Source organism: Neophocaena asiaeorientalis, unplaced genomic scaffold (genome assembly GCF_003031525.2).
Source record: "Neophocaena asiaeorientalis asiaeorientalis breed wild unplaced genomic scaffold, Neophocaena_asiaeorientalis_V1.1 scaffold125, whole genome shotgun sequence".
NCBI lineage: Eukaryota > Metazoa > Chordata > Mammalia > Artiodactyla > Phocoenidae > Neophocaena > Neophocaena asiaeorientalis.
The window spans coordinates 1,119-18,824 of record NW_020174425.1 but is presented as its reverse complement, the minus strand read 5'-3'; the positions used below and the strand labels follow the sequence as shown (position 1 = coordinate 18,824).

General features: G+C 34.6%; 1 protein-coding gene across 1 annotated transcript in view; it reads right to left on the bottom strand.

Moving 5' to 3' along the window:
* CEP85L (centrosomal protein 85L) overlaps positions 1 to 17,372 on the bottom strand; it is a gene marked incomplete at its 5' end in the record, with an annotated part of 39,111 nt that extends 21,739 nt beyond the window's left edge. The window contains 5 exons of the mRNA XM_024756677.1: positions 4,091 to 4,141; positions 4,687 to 4,804; positions 8,311 to 8,465; positions 10,665 to 10,817; positions 17,193 to 17,372. Coding sequence (XP_024612445.1) covers positions 4,091 to 4,141; positions 4,687 to 4,804; positions 8,311 to 8,465; positions 10,665 to 10,817; positions 17,193 to 17,372 — 657 coding nt within the window. The remainder of the gene's footprint in view (positions 1 to 4,090; positions 4,142 to 4,686; positions 4,805 to 8,310; positions 8,466 to 10,664; positions 10,818 to 17,192) is intronic.
* Positions 17,373 to 17,706: the final 334 nt, after the last annotated feature.

Sequence of the window (17,706 nt, the reverse complement as noted above, 5' to 3'; positions counted from 1 at the left end):
AAATTGGAATAAAATCTTCTGAGGCTGTGGAAACATCTTCTCTTGAAGCGTTATAAATAGGACATACTGTCACAGTTTTGAGATTGGTGGTCCCAACCATGCCATTAAAAGTGAACAGTCTTAAAGACTTTTAAAAGTGTCATTCTTACTTTGTAATATTATAATCATTCATTGATAGCTGTCAATTCAGAAAGGCCATTTAAACGCGTAAGTTCTTTTAATGAGAAAACTTTTTAACATGTTAGAGAAAACAAGTAAACATAACAAACTTTTTTACTTTGTATCTCCTCTGCCAAAAGATTACAATGATAACATAAAGATAGCAGCTCACTGGAAACAAGGTTATATGGGTGAAATGTCCTTTTGAGGGATAAATAGGAAGGAAAGTAATAATGCCCAGTGAAGAACTCATTCGCATTCTGACTGTAGCCATGTTTATGGAAATGATGGGAAACATTCTACTGCAAAATGTCTTTTTATAGTATGTATATTGACAGAAGAAAAACCTGTAAGAGGAGAAGTCAGTTTAGCTACACTGGTTTCGTGGATATAAGGAAAGGCAATATTTCTAAAGGATCAGTTAACTAATCAAGGTATTCATGCCAGTTAACAATATCATCTTGACGGCTGAACAAAATAGTAGATAAATCTGTGTTTTTATAACACTGAACTCAATTTCAAAATCAGCATATACTGTTACATGAAGTAAAACCTTTTCTATATTCAACAACAAATACAATATAACTAGTAGAAGACTGATTTCTCCCCAAACCTCCAAAGTTGTGAATCAATAAACTTGCCACTGACCTAAACCAGGTAAGTATTTATTTGAGTTCTGGTGCAAGGTAGTAAACTACATGTATTTTATTTTCTTTTTTTAAATTTATTTATTTTATTTATTTAGTTTTGGCTGCATTGGGTCTTTGTTGCTGCACGCGGGCTTTCTCTAGTTGCAGCGACTGGGGGCTACTCTTTGTTGTGGTGTACGGCCTTCTCACTGCAGTGGCTTCTCTTGTTGCGAAGCACGGGCTCTAGGTGCGCAGGCTTCAGTAGTTATGGCTTGCGGGCTTTAGCGCACAGGCTCAGTAGCTGTGGTGCACGGGCTTAGTTGCTCTGCGGCATGTGGATCTTCCTGGACCAGGGCTCGAACCTGTGTCCCCTGCATTGGCAGGTGGATTCTTAACCACTGAGCCACCAGGGAAGTTCAATAGTTGTATTTTAAATATAGCATTTTCACTCTATAACAATGCCTTATTTTTACTGCCTATAAACTGGACATAGTAAACATGGCAAGGGATTTTATTTTTTGTGTCATAAAATTTAAGCTATAAGAATAACCTGCATCTACCCAAGGCAATGCAGTACTCCAAATCAGCCAAACGAACTTCTAACAAATTTGATCTTCTCAACAGTGTGCAGGGACATAAAGAAGCAGTGAAACATGAAACTCGAATAATACTAAGTTGGCTTTGTCTACTAAACATCCAAAAATGGAACAACTTCCCAGCACTATGGAGGAACAAAACACGCAAACTACAATGGCAATGACATTTTACAATAAGTTTAATACTATACTAATAGCTAAAATGCATAATTCATGTTAAAATTGGTTGGGAAGTTCTCTGTTGTTCTTAATTATAAAGTATTTTGTGTTATTTTGGCTATGCCAAGGAATTTGAAGTAATATAAAACAGAGTTATAGCATGTTGGAAGGACATCACCATCTACATAGGACTAAGGTTGGCCATTCTTGATGTAAGCAAAAGGAAAAGCTAGGAGCTTTAAATAATCAGTAATTGACAGGAATTGCTCTATTATGTGGTTCAACTTGACGACATGCCCATTGACTATAGCATAAAGCAACAAGAATACTTCTTCAACCCAGAGTGTTCTCTTTAGGATTCTGCAGTTTCCAATGCTAGGTAAATGATTAGTATTCATTTTTTCAGAAGAGGCAATATTCTGAAAATTTCAGGTTTTTACAGATTACACACTTTTTATATCCATCACAAACCACCAAATAACAAATGAAACAAAAAACCTAGCCTTCTCAACTGTGACGGCCCCAAAATAACAAGTTTAAACAAGTAATGTTAAGCAAAAAATTTTCTCATTATCTGAGGCATATTTGTTTCCATCTGTAATTTTCAAGATATTTTCAAATAATATCTTGGTAAATACATGGAGTTTAGTTGGCCAGTTATCAACATTTGCTGTCTCTCTCTGTGAGGAAACTATATCCTAGACCTATAAACCTAGATGGTTACAATGGCTAAGAACAAAAAACAAAACAAAACAAAACAAGATAGGCTTTGCTTCCAAAGGTAGACAATAGAATTAATGAGTATACTGTCTGGGCCCAAATATTTGGAAATAAATGTACCTCATTAATTTGACTTCCATTCTGTAATTAATTTGAAGAAAGAAAAGAATGTTAACTCAAGCATTTTAAGAACAAAGAATGGAATGGCACATAATTATATATTCTTCTACATATTCATTTATATATAGTCATCTCTAAATGTGACTAAAGACTTGGTTAATGTGTAAGAGTAAATTGCATTACGATGCTTCCACAAATGGGGAAAATGCACCTTTCAATTAATACAAATATACACTAAACATCTATAATGTGAGAGAGAGTATGCAATAAATCCTACAAATAAACAAATTAAAAACAATAAATCCTACATGTTTTATCCACCAAAATTTCAATGCCAAAGGACAAAGTTGACTGTCCTTAATTTGTATCGCCATAACTTTTATTAGATTTACCTCCTGGATATTGTTACCAAATGAAAGAGAAATTCCTTTCATTGTGGTCTATGATAAGAAGTCAGATAATAATGGCTGAGGGAATCTAACCATCTCATAATTCGAATGGCTTGCAGAACAACTGAAGGAATACACACTAAAGAGTATAACCTCTGTGAATCAATCCAATAAGCCCACACACTTGTTGAACTGGACTAGTGTTTGACTAAACTGATAGATCACTTAATATGGCCAAAAGACAAAGCAGATTGTCCATAAATTCTGACACTCAAACCATTACGTTTTTCTTTTTTACTTCCAGTTTTGAGAATACTCAAATGAGGAGATATAAAAATAATTTATTCAGCAAAATTTGTCCAATGGTTTTCTATCACACAAAGAATAAAATACAAAGACATATACCTCTATGTGATCTGGCCCCAGGCTACTGTCTACCATCAGTCACCTCTCACTATACCTCACAATCACTGTACTCCAGACTAGCAGCCTACCTGCTTGTCTTAGAGCACACCAGGCACATTCAGGGCACTGGCTGCTCTCTTTGCCTAGAATGTTCTTCCCCTGCTTATCTTCATTCAGAACTATGTTCAAATATTACTTCTTCAGGGAAAACTTCATGACCACTGCATATAATGCAGCACGATCTGTCATTGCCCTCTATCCTCCTTTTTTTTTTTTTTAAAAATAATAGTACATATCCGTACTTGACATTATGTTTCCATTTTCTCCATCTCACCCCACTAGAATGGCCAGGGACTTGCTTTGTTCACTGATGAATCTCCAGTGCTAAGAACAGTGCCTGGCATATATGCAGGGGCTCGGTAAATATCTGGCAAATCAATAAAAGAATGAAAATCCACTTAATCTACAAATTTTGGTTTATATTTTGGGTCAGATACCCTAAGCTCTAGTGTCATACTTTGATAATACAGAAAAATAATATATAGAATTATTAGGAGGGAGAGTGCTCTTGCCGAGTTACGATGTACTAAAAACAGTTGTCTTTAATTTTAGATCACTGATGACCTTAACCAAATGTGTTCTCAGTAGTAGAGATAGACTGTACCCAATTGAAAAGAGGAGAGGTAAGGAATAGAGAAGAATAATTTTCACAGTTTTTGAAGAACTGATTTACCAAGTATCATTTTCATTCTAAAGAACTGAAAGATTAATATTAAAGAATTTGCAATGTCACCTCAAGTGTTATTAATATGTTCATACAAAAACATATATGCTTTGATATTTTTTAGATATGCAATTACTAAGAGTAAATCAGCATACAACTAAATTAAAATAAGCACGAAGTATTCCTTACCTGAATTTCTAAAATCATTCTGTCAATCTCATCTTGTTGGCTGTCTATTATCTACAACATAGGAAATATATCAGTCTGAATCAAATTTTTTTTCCATTGCTTTTTTGGAAGTACCAAATTTCAAGAAAACAAAAGCACAGGGAATTATGAATTTATTTTTTTTAAATCAAAGTGTGTGGGGTTTTTTTTTAACAAAAGTATTCATACAAAGTATCCTTTAAACAGCCGTATGATTTGGATCACACATAGGTAAAACTGCAAATGTCTTACTCTAGCTCTTGATAAAACTTTAATCTTTACAATTTATAAAAATAAGTTTGAGACAGATTTTGAATAATTTAGGACGGAAAAAGATATACTTTTGTTTTTGCTAAGAAATAATATAACTTTAGTTTGGCTTTTATTTAAATTTAAATTAAAGTTACTTAAACTGCTATTTTCTTTCCTAATAAAAACATTCAAACTAAAAATTCCATAAGCTCTTAAATATTAGCAAAAATATAAATCAAATAAACTAGATAAATTATATATCTATGCACGTATCCATATAGTATAGATTTCACTATCAAATTTCATTATTAAAGACATATACTGACCTTACTAGCATTCTCATTTTGTTTTCTCAGGTTATCATTTTCATTCTGAAGCTGTTTTGCATCTAGCATGGGAAGGCGAATTCCATCTTCAAGGCATCTTTCTACTTTTTGCTGCAAACTGTTTTAGAAAGACATAATTATAGGAAGAGAATAAGCTCTCTGTGCTGATTTTGGTAGATGAATGAAGTCTCTTCTTAGCGTCTATAATATTTTTTAAGCAAGCAATAATCAAGACCTACAGACAACAGATGACTAAGTTTGAGTACCTATATTTCATACAAATAAGAAATATAATGCAGGCAGATTATCTTTTCAGAAATAGCAAATACGAGACCAGAGTCAAGAGTTGCTTAGTATGTGACAACATTAGGCCCTGGTGAAGTCCTTCATGACGCTAATCTGAGCTCTGCAATCTAAGCCGTGTTCTTTCCCTCTCCCCCAAAGGAGAGTTCCTTGATTAAGATGATTATGGTAGGGAGCCTAAGAATACAGATACACGTCTTTTGTCCTGCATTTTGAGTTCAGCAAAAGGTTGTTTGTAAAGATAATTGTTGACTAAATCAGCAGAATTACACTTCTCCTTCATTAATATGAAGAACAATCTAGTTCCTTTTTACAGTAATCTGCATTTCTATCAATAACCTTCCTTGTTTCCTTCAGCATTTTTACTACCTCCTTTTTGAACTTGGGATCTAGTAGATGAGAGGTCAGTTTCATTCTTTATTCTTTCAGGGAATTCTCTTGATCTTTTCATTGGGAGTGGTTCCTCTGCTTCTTCATTTTACTTATATTTCTCTGACTGTATGAGTTTAGAAGAAACAGTTACCTAGTGGTCTTGAAGGGCTGTTTTTGTGGGAGCATCCCTGTATAGCCTGCATGCGTCTAACATTTTTGATGTGAGGGCTGTTATTAGTATGGATGCTCTGCCACGTCTTTCCTCAGTGTGTGCTGCCCTAATGGGTGTGATTGGTGTTGTGGTGACCAGAGTTTGCACTGGATGCTGAGTGGGGCCTTCTCTTTGAAAAGCAACAATCCAATATATTTATTCCTTGACCTAACAGTTTCTTATGCTATGCTTGGCACAGAGTTGCATTTTAGAAGAGGAAACAACAAAAGGAAGCCCCTCTGGTATATTAAGAATAAAAGACAGGGAGCAGGGTGGACGTTAGCTTTGAGAAAGGAAGAACAGTATTGTTTGGGTTAAAAGAAACTATGCTATTAAAAACAATGACCAAAACCAAAACATAACAGCGAAGACACCTAGGAATAGTTCTACTTTAGCCTGTAATCATACTCAAGAGTTGCAGCCTACTAAAAGAAACAGACTTGTCATAATGTGGATTTTGATATTTTCATTATTTTTCTTCTTTCAAGTATCATGGCTATCGTGTTTTCTCTCTCCCCACCCACCGCCCAAAAAGAAAAACTGCCATATCTAGTCTGTAGACAAAGAATTGACAGTCTTAAATAGTACAATAAGGGCTTCAGATGTGTTCATAAATAATGGCACCAGAGAAGTTTCTACGTATTATGAATGTACTGTACTGATTTGTAATATATTGTTACTTGTCATAAAAGTATTTGCTCTTTCAGTCTAAAAGTAAAAAAATACATTATTTCTATCTCAGAATAAGTTTTTGTCTCAATTCAGTGTGAAGACACTACTTCTATGTATTTATAACATTACAAGAAAAATAAGTTACATGAAAACCATTAAGGCTCTCATATTAAAAAGAAAACAAAAGAGCCAGTGATGTGGAGGGAAAAATATACTCTGTCATGTAAAAATATCAAGTATTCTTTCATGTATATATTCTCATTTTGTTTATGTTATGAAGCATGCTCACTTAGAAAAGTAATAAATCTCTTTAACGGCAAAGGTACCAACTATTACAATACTAGGAATCCCGTCCACATATTTTACTTAGATTTTCATTTCTAAATGGAAAAGTTTTCTTATCTCATTTTTAAATCCCAAAAGTTCTACGTATTCACAAAGCAGGAAACTTGTAATATTATATAAAAACAGATCAATGTAATGATATAATTTATAGTCACATAATACATCTTAAGTTCTTCTGGAACTTAAGGCATACTACATCATATAGCTGAGGAAACTGAAATAACACTCCTACGCCCAAGTCAACTGACACTACAGCCATACAAGTACTGAAGAATTTTAGAAGGCCTTCTTCAGTCCCTTATATCTATTAGAAATCAAGAGAAAGTTCCTGGGATGATGTCATATCAGAGAGTATCAAGGTAAAGTTTAGCATATGGAAAATGGATTCTCAAATACACTATACTAAATCTTTCCAAATCACAAATACTAGGCTCAATGCTCTCCAAAAACCTAATAAAAGAGAAGGTATAAAATGATATTAAATATGTAAAAGCACACAATGGAACAAAACAAATTATTTTCAGGTGTTCCTAGTTCTACTCATAAAACACAGCTTGAGTTTATGATTGTAATGCCCTATAAAACAGAACAAACGCATTACCTCTTTTCATTTTGTCATAAGATTAAAGAAAAAGATATGTGGTTGAGTTAATGGAGGTCAGGAAGCTGTTTTGAGACTAGAGAATAAGATATAAGATGTGGAATAATAAAAAGAAATTAAAGACCAAGAAAGCAGAAAACAGGAGAAAAATAAAGGTAGAGTCAAAGGTATATGGACTTTTTTTGGAGCTGAGATTAGAAACACAGAAGACTGAATTGTCCCAGAAATGAGAGGTTTTCTGCACTGAAATCTAGGGAAAAAAAGTAGACCAGGCATATTTAAGACTTCGAAAATAGCAGTAAAGCAATATTAACATGGAATTATCAGGAGGATTTTGACTAAAAACGTGAATTACATTGAGTTATATATAATTGATAGAAGCATAAAGAGTGTCTTTATTAAATTTAGTTTTTTGCTGCTTTGTTGTCTTCTTCAGGATAGTGTTATCTACTTATAGTTGATAATTTATTAAGGTTTTTTAAGTTCTACAAAACAGTGCACATGTAGATGCATATATAGCATAGTTTTCTAGGTTTTTCATGAATCCAACATTAATTTTCCAGCTTAAATACATTAACAAAATATACTAACAAATAATATTCACTGCAGTTCTAACTGTATTAAATTCGAAGAGACCTGTGAGGCAAGAGATATGTGAGTAAACCCGGAAGGTGCATGGCAAACGGCCACATCTGTTACTCTGCAGTCAGGTGAAATGGGAGCCAATTACCTCACTTTGACATGTCCCATTAAGGAGTGCAGTCCGGCTGCCCCTCTTTTTGTTACTTAGAATTTTTACTTATTCTTTGACAAAGCCATTAGATAAAGGGTTTGTGTTAATGCTTCCAGTTTTCAACTGATGTTTTTTTTTTTAGAAAACTATTCTCATCTAAAACCTACTCTTATCTAAAACCAAGATGTCAGTATGTTGCATCGCATTGTTAAATCACAACTGAGACAACCTGTTTCGATGACATAATACTTCGGGTTCTCAATAATACATCTTTAAGAGAAATAATAGAGTACTAATTATAAATTAACATATTTTAAGTGAAATGCTTTATGACAAATAAGGAATAACTTAAAAATAACATAAAAGAATAACTGAAGGTTTTCTTACCTCTGAACTGTAGTTACCAACTCCTTTTCTTTCTTTTTCTGGCATATTAGCTGTGCCTCATTTTCTTGACACTGTTTTTTGAACTCTTCAAGCCTTTTTTCCATTTCCATCAAAGTCTCTTGCAAATTCTTGTTTTTTTCTTCTAGAACTTGCAGCTAAAGAGAAATTTTTTAAAGTTCATGACACAAAGAATATTAAATATGTTCCTACTAGAAACTGATACTGGGTTCTCAAGAATTAATAGACTTATGGTTAAAATTACACTATCTTCATTTCATGGATAGCACTTAACACTTTATCTCTTCCTTTGTGTAAAGGGAGCTGAGAGAATGAGATTATGGAGAAGAGGAGAATAGGGTCAGAAATTTCTAGAAGACAGAGAAAAGTGAATGATCTCAATTTGGGGATATTTTTAAAATTTTAATTGTGGCAAAATATACCTAACACAAAATTCACCATCCTAACCATTTTTAAGTGTACAGTTCAGTAGAGTTAAGTACATTCACTTTGTTGTAAACTAATCACCAGAACTCTTTTCATCTTTCAAAACAAACTCTCTACCCATCTACTTCTCTGTCCATCTACCTCTCCCCTCAACCCCTGGCAATCACCCTTTGACCTTCTGTCTCTATGAATTTGACTACTTTAGGTATCTCATACCTATTTTTCTTTATCTTTACTCTATGTATCTTTGCTTTTTTTCTTTTTTTTAAATTAAATGTCTCCTTTTCAATTCCTAAAATAATTACTGTAATCATTTTTTAAAATTTTATTTTATTTAATTTTTTATACAGCAGGTTCTTATTAGTTACCCATCTTATACATATGCCAATCCCAATATTTATCTTTGTGATTGGCTTATTTCACTTAGCAGAACGTCCACAGGTTCACCCATGTTGTAGCATGTGTCAGAAAGTCCTTCCTTTTTAAGGCTATATTGTGTGTATACCTCACGGTTTGCTCATCCATTCACCCACTGATGGACACTTGAGGTACCGTTTGGCTATTGTAAATAATGCTGTTATGAACATGCATTGTGAATAAACACCTGTTTGAGACTCTGCTTTCAATTATTTTTAGCATGTACCCAGAGGTGGAATTTGTGGAGCATATGGTAATTCTATTTTTAATATTTCTGAGGAACCATCATATGGTTTTCAATAGTGGCTACACCATATTACATTACCACCAACAGTGCCTGAGGGATTATAATTTCTCCACATCATCACCAATGCTTGTTACTTTCTGTTTTTTAGATATTAGCCATCCTAATGGGTGTACTGTGGTATGAACACATGTTTTAAAATCTATAGTCCTCTCTGTTCCTGCTCAAGCTCCTGTGGGTCCTTCTTTAGTTCCTTCATGATATCACCCTCTGTTAGTTTTACAATTTATAAATTAATGTAAACAGAGATTGTATTATAGGTCTAGAGTCTACAGAATAATGATACTCCATGGATTAGATCAATGATTCTCAACTGGGAGTGATCTCCCTCCACTCACCCCAGCAGACATTTGGAAAAGTCTGCTGACATTTTTGGTTTAGGGGGAAGGGAAGAAGCAGCACTATTGGCATCCAGTAGGTGGAGGCCAGAAATGTTGTTAAGCATCCTTTAATGCACAGGACAGAATCCCACAACAAAAAATTACCTAACCACAAATGTCAAGAGTCCTAAAACTGAAAGTCCCATGATTAGTAAGATTTTGAGAAAAGACTGAAGAGTAGGTTTAATGGATTTACAAATAAGGCTTCAAGAGGATAGGCCTCACCAGAGTTAGTAGAAAGACTTTGGATGAGGTACTGCTAAGAAAGGAAAATGGCCAGAAGAGAAGTCAGAGGAGTGAATGGAGGTCATAGATTAAAGTATAAGAAAGAATTTATAGAAAGATTAAGAAGAATGATGAAAACAAAACAAGTATCTGGAAAGATGGTCAAAAAAAGGTCTTGTTAAGCCTTGGTGGATCCCACAGAATACTGGGAAAAGTCAGAACTGAGGTGCATGAGTGTGTGTGCATGCAGTGGGGTGTCACTGGTTTAGAAACTACCTTTTAGAGTAGAACAGTAAGTGAGAGAGTTAAGACAGGTTCATTAGGAAGGAAACCGCATATTAATTAAGGACAAGAAAGATCTATTCATGCTCAGATGAACAAAGTTTCTAATTAAAGTTAATCCTAAAAACAGCAATTAAGCACACAGATTTAACTTACAATTAGCCAAATATACAACTAAAATTTTAAATTATAAAAATTTACAAAATGAATGAAAAATTATAAAAATGAAATGTCTAAAGAGTCAACTTAAAAAAGAATATGTTTCCCTCTCATTTAAAGATCAGAATTTTATTTCATGTTACCTGTAGACTCTGACTCTGTACATCATCAAGAGTTGGAAGATCAGCCAGATACTTTTCTAAGGTCTCAATTCTTCTCTGCTTTTCTTTATTCTGTTCAGATTCCTTCTGGCACTTCTTTTTCAGGCTACTGATGTATCTATCTCTGGTTTTAAGCTAAAGAAAAAGATTATGAAGCTTCAGTGGTTTTGTCAAAAAACAGTAATATAAAAGCCAACATTCTAATCTTAGGCATCACTGAATTCACCAACTATTCCAGATATAGTTAACACCACTTCCAACTTAAGTATGATTTATCTTATTTCATAGATTCGAAGATTCACATTTTTTTCAAATTCTTGTATCATTGAAATCAAGAGTTTTGAAATTTTTATTTGATTTTACAATTGATGATATAAACTGCAGTCAGGCAGCGGTAATGATGTAGTTTTTATTGCCTGCACATGTGCAAATTTGGTCAAGGTTATTCATATCTTTGTCATTTCCACAGTATTATGTACATGTTGAAAGTGTGTTGAGTTTAAATCATATTTAAAATACCTTTGAAATATTACATTATAATTTGGCATTGAAAAATGTTATTGGGTACCCAGAAAGACAGTTTCAGGGAACAACTGAGAAATCAGTGAAGCAAGTATTCATCTCTGGAAGGATGACTTTAATTTCTTATTTATTGCAAAGTTATATGCAATGTTTTACGTGAATTAAGAAAGGAAGATATCTATAAGTAATTAAAGCTGTTTTGTTACTTACAGACTTACAAAGGAATCGCTTATCATGCACTAAAGCAAAGCAATCAAAGCCAGGGCACTCACCAAAATTACCAAATACTTAGGAACAAATAATGGGACTAGTGAGACTAATTCATACCTCAAGCAAGACTATTGTTAAGGCACTGTGTCAAACTGAACTTGTACTATATTCTCTTACTATACAAAATAAAGATGTGCCTTACCATTAATGTCATCTTAGGACTGATGAAATATGCTAAGTGAACACCTACTATGGAATACATACAATTCATGATCTTTAGTAAATCCCAATTTCTGTAGGTTGAACCTCAGACTTTTATGTACTATTTTTTTTCACCTTTCCACCTAAAACATACGATCTTTAAATTTTGTAGATATACTATCTCTAAAGCTCTTTCATAATCAAGATCAATTAAAAACAATGTATATACAAATAGTTGCCTAAAAAGTAAACTCCAGACTCACATTTACTTTAATTTACCAGTCTTCCAAACATTTAACATTCTTTCAGAAGCTTACAGCATTCTAAAATATCTTTACAGCCTTTTCTCATATTCACCAGGGAAAAAAGTACGAGTAATTAGTATAACGGATTACTCTTTCAAATTTTATTAAAGCTAATGCTTGTCCACAATCCAGTTTCTTTCATGCCTTATCTAACATATTTCAGGTCCAATGTATAAAAACTTTTATTAAAACAATTTCAATTGGAAAAACAAAACACAAATTCCAATAAAGATTTTAAAAAAAAAGAAAAAAAACCCCAATTTCAATTGGAGAAACAAAGGACATCGCATTTCATCTATTCATTCCATCAATAATGTTAGGATTCACTTAGGTCCTTGGGTAAGGAGTAACAATGGTAAATACCCGCGTCCCCGGCATCGGCAGGCGGACTCTCAACCACTGCGCCACCAGGGAAGCCCTGGACAAAACCTTTTATTTGGGCTTTCTTAGGACTAAAATCAAGTATGCTGGTGTGACAATTTAACTTTTGATCTATCAGAACTCACAGACTGTTGGCCCTGGTCGTGACCTGAAAGACCATATAATCCTGCTCTTGCCTTAGCAAATGACCCTGTAAATTACAGAAGCAAACATAACTACCAGCCTATTTTTACTACATGCTCCCTAATTTATACTTAATTGTTTGTGTCTTAAATGTGACATAATTGTTTAAGTGACATAATTGTGTCCTCAAAAAGCAGCCACTGGAATAAGTTAGTCATGCTGTCTTCTATGCAAAGGTGTCCTAGGTTTCTTCTTTTTCTTTGGTCAATTCTCTTCTTTGCTATCATGTCAAGCTTGGTGCTCTGGATCACAAATCTCGGCCAGCACTCTCCTGTTGGATACCATCTCTGTTATCTGTGGCCACAAGCTGATCACACATAATTACTGGATCTTTTTTGTTTATTTTTTCCAGCCCTGCTCACTGATGAGAAGCTCTTTATTTTTTGTTTTCTTTAACTTCCAAGTTTTATGTTGTTGCAGATTAGCAGATTAACAGAGGTTACTGAATTCTGAACTCCAGTAATTACCTACAGGTAAATGAGGCACCACTAATAAATCTTTCCTATTCTAGTTATAAAAAGTTAAGTAAAATTTCAAGGAGGTATTATGCAATACTGAGATCATTCCTAGAAGGCAATTCCCCACTTCAGAAGAGGTTTACAAACAGATTTATTTTTCTTCATTTTAAATACAATTATTAGAACAAAATAGATTAGGGAGAAAGTGTTTTCCACTAAAATTTTTATAAATTATTATTAGAACCAAGGCATCAGCTGGAGAGTTAAATTGTCTTGAATTTTACTTCCAGCTTTTCAACAACTTCTATCTACATGCAACTGGACAAATTACTTAACTTTTCTCAAAATTTCAGTAACCTCATTTTTTAAAAAATGGGGTACAGTATATACCTCATAGGGTTTCTGTGACACTAGGACTGAATAAGAAAATGCATTTAATGTACATCAACGTACCATCTGGCACATAAAAGAAAGTGCTCAACAAAGAGTAACTTCCCTTGTTATTCTTACCACATTAAATGTTTTTCTGTCTTAGAATCAGTCTTGATCAGGGTTACTGAGACTAAATGCAGAAGGAAAACAATGCAATCTAATCTCATGTGGGCCCAGGGTGCTGTTTAGTTGATGCATTACCAATGAGTCTAATTTCCTAGCTTCTACACTCCCTTCAAGAACTCAGGTCATCTCCACGTCCTCTGACACAAAGTCTACCCTCTATATTAACCCCACTCCTCAAGGTCCACTGGTATAGACACGTCCATTCTTAATTGTCTCACTTCACAGAGAGGCTATTTCTCTTCTTTTCCAAGAGGAACTCTTCCACCTTGGCATCTGTTATCAACATTCTCCTATTTCTCCTTAGGAATTTGGTCCATCGTGCACCCATTCTGACATCTTCGATATCTCTAATTATTCTTTCCCTAGTCCTTTGTTGGGGTTATCTCATTCCCTTCTCTCCCTTTGTGGCAAAAATCACCTGAAAGCATTTGTTCATTCATTCATTCAATATGCCAGGGACCAGGGCTGGTGCTACATATGCTACAGTGACACATTCAGATACATCCCTGCCTTCACAAAACTTACAGAGATACATAAAAAACACAGCAACATTCAAATTTGTACTGAGAACAAAATGCTTTAAGCATGTATAAGAAGCGGTTGGAGGGAAAATATATTTGAGACTTGATAAAATATTGATAAATAGGTGACTGGGGAGCAGGAAAAGAGAGCCAAGTAGTCATCAGGCAAAGAGGACACTTTATGTAAAGAACCTATACCAGAAACCAGGTCTGACCTGCTTAACAACTGTAAGACACTATACCAAGACACAGTGTACCAGAGGGAGACTGGTAGGGCCCAAGGCTATATAATTAGGCAGGCTCTTTCAGGTCACAGAAAATATTAAATTCTTATTTTAAAGACAATGAGATGGCATTAGTGGGTTTTAAACCAAGTAAGAAAAATGACTGGATCTTCATTTTAAAAGGTTCATTCCTCCATACTATTAAGAATGGATTTGCAAGGCTGTGGAGCACCTGGAACTCTCACTCTCTGGTAGTGGAAGTGTTAAATGGTACACACACTTGGGAGGACTGGGGTAGTTTCTTATAAGTTAAACATCTACACTATGAACCAAATGACCTAGAAATTCCACTATTAGGAATTTATCCAAGAGAAATGAAAACCTATGTATACCAAATAAAGTCTAGTACAAGAATGTTCACAGCAGCCTTATTCATAATTTTCCCAAACTGCAAACAATCCAAATATCCACTAACAGGACAATAGATACATTGTGAGAGATCTATATAATGGAATGCAACTCAAGGATAGACAGGAACAGACTACTGATACATGCAACAACGTAAATAAATCTCAAAGATATTAAGGGAAAGAAAACACACACAAAAGAACATATATGGTATGACTCCATTTATACAAAGTCCAAGAAGACTCAGAACTAATCTACAGTGATAAAAAAGTGTTTCGGGGACCTCCCTGGTGGCGCAGTGGTTAGGAATCCATCTGCCAGTGCAGGGGACACAGGTTTGAGTGCTGGTCCGGGAAGATCCCACATGCCGCAGAGCAACTAAGCCTGTGTGCCACAACTACTGAGCCTGTGCTCTAGAGCCCGCTAGCCACGACTACTGAGCCCACATGCCACAACTACTGAAGCCCGTGCGCCTAGAGCCCGTGCTCCGCAACAAGAAGCCACTGCAATGAGAAGCCCGCCCACCACAACGAAGAGTAGCCCCCACTCGCCGCAGCTAGAGAAAGCCCGCGTGCAGCAATGAAAACCCAATGCAGCCAAAAATAAATAAATAAATAATAAATAAAATTTATTTTAAAAAAAAGTGTTTCAGGGAAGGAAATAAGACTGACTAGAAAGAAGCACAAGGGAACTTCTTGGACAACTGAAATGTTTATGATCTCATTTTAGATAGTGGTTATATGGGTATACAGTTGACCTTTGAACAACAAGGGGATTGGGTTGCTGACCCTCCATGCAGTATACAACTTACAGTCGACCCTCTGTATCTGCTTTTTCCTCCACATCCTCAGATCCTCAAATTGTGTAGTATTTACTACTGAATAAAATCTATGTATAAGTGACCTGCACAGTTAACCCATGTTGTTAAAGGGTCGACTGTATACTATTAGCAATATTCATAAAAACTGAACACCCAAGATCTGCACACTTGACTGTATGCAAATTATGCTTCAATCTTTAAAAGTATAATAAATAAAATACATAGAATTACAACAACAACAAAAGTGATTGAGGAGAACAGGTAGACTGGGCAAGGGTGAATTCAGAGACACCAATGAAGAGGCCATTACAAAAGCTTTGCCAAGAGCTAAGAACCTGGACTAGGCTGGTAGTGTTGGACAGGTTTTGTATATATTTAGAAGACAGGCTTGATTAACTTAGTACAGTTTCTAGCATGAGTAACTGAATACACAGCAATGAACATTGAAGAAAATGTTGTTTTATGTCATTTGAGAATAGGGCAGTCAGAAGGCAAAATTAAGAACTGATTTTAGACATGAGAAGTCTGAAGTATTTTGAAGACATCCAATTAGGAGCTGTCTCATAGGTAGGTAACATATAAACTGATTTTATTAAGCAATACACATGAAAAATAATAAAAGATGAGAAAAATTTAGATAAAACATAAAAATATATTTTAAAAACCACATCCACTGAATCTTCACAATTTTCACACAATCTTTTAATTAACAAGTTTCAGGTGAGAAAACATTTTAATCCCTCCCACTTATGTACGACCGATGGATATTTCCATAGCTCCCTCCAGATTGTGGTATTAGATAAGGCCCAAAAAATACACAAAAGAAACAAGAAACAGTACCTGTTTCAAGGTACTTTCAAGTTAGCCACAATAAAATACATCATATAGCTGAGAAAGAGAAACCATGTAAAATTTGTCAGTTTTTTGGAAGATAAAAATTTTAGCTCGTGTGTGTGTGTGTGTGTACTGACTCAAAAATGTCAATGAGCTCTCAATTAATAGCTCCAAACCTGCCTACAGAAATCATGGTGATGCCTCAAGATCACCTGAAGGGAAGGTTAGTTAATAGAATAATCAGCTGGGTATAACAAGAGAAATCTAAAACCAATTCTGCAACTAAGTAGTAGCTTAAGGATCTATGCCTCTTCAATAAATCAGAGCTAGCATGTATCCTTATCTTACTTGATCTTTAATGATACTATAATGGAATGAGATGAAGTCTGTGAAAATACTGTAATAAAGGCAGAAAGGTCAAATAAATGGATAGATGTATTGTGTATATAGAGGTATCTGGCTTTCAGCTACTTATTCTGAATCAAGGGCTTCAGCTTAAATAACGTGAAGTCATGTGCTTCTGAAAGAAGGACCACTTTCATTTCATTTACCAATCCTTCATATCCCACATTACAAAGACACAGGGCCCAAAAAGGAAAAGGAGAACAGTTACTGGTGTCACATCTCAGTGTAGACAACTAACTTTATAAAAATCTTTACTATTACTTAGAAAGACATAATATAATACGCAGTGGTATTTTTATCTCTCAAAAAAAAAAATGCCTGGATTTTTGTAGATAGCACAGGGTTTCTCAAAAGTTACTGTAAAACTAATCACTTCAATGTAAATAAAACCTGGTATGACACCTGGCATAGAGTAGATGACAAAAAAATCATGTTGAAGGAATGCCCTTGACCCAATTCAACTTTATTAAAAATACCTACCTTTTCCTCCAGTTTCTTCTTCTCTTCACTAAATTGGCTTATTCTTTGTTTTAGAAACTGATTGAGCTGTAAAACCTCTTTCTCAGTAGATGCAAGCTTTTGCTCAAGCTCCTCTTGCTGGGAATGGGATGTTGACTGGTCTGAAAATGGAGTCTGGAGGGAAGTATTCTCATACTGTGGCTATTCAGAAAGAAAACAAACATAGGTAAGACTTTAAAAGTTTACCTGTCTTGAATAAATGGAAAGAAATTAGAAATGAGGTACCTACAGTACAAAGAGCACAAACAGCCTTTAATGACAGACCTTGGCATAAATCCCAGCTCTCCTGCGTCCTAGTTTTGTGCCATGATCAATTCAAATTGCTTACCAACAACAAGTTATGTAAAGTTCCTAGCACACAGCAGAAGCTTAATAAAAAGCAGTTATTATCTGGTTAAAAAGTATCAGAGTATAAAAAGTACATTATAAAGAAGTGAAATCTCAGGGGAAATAAATAAAAACTAAAGAAATATTT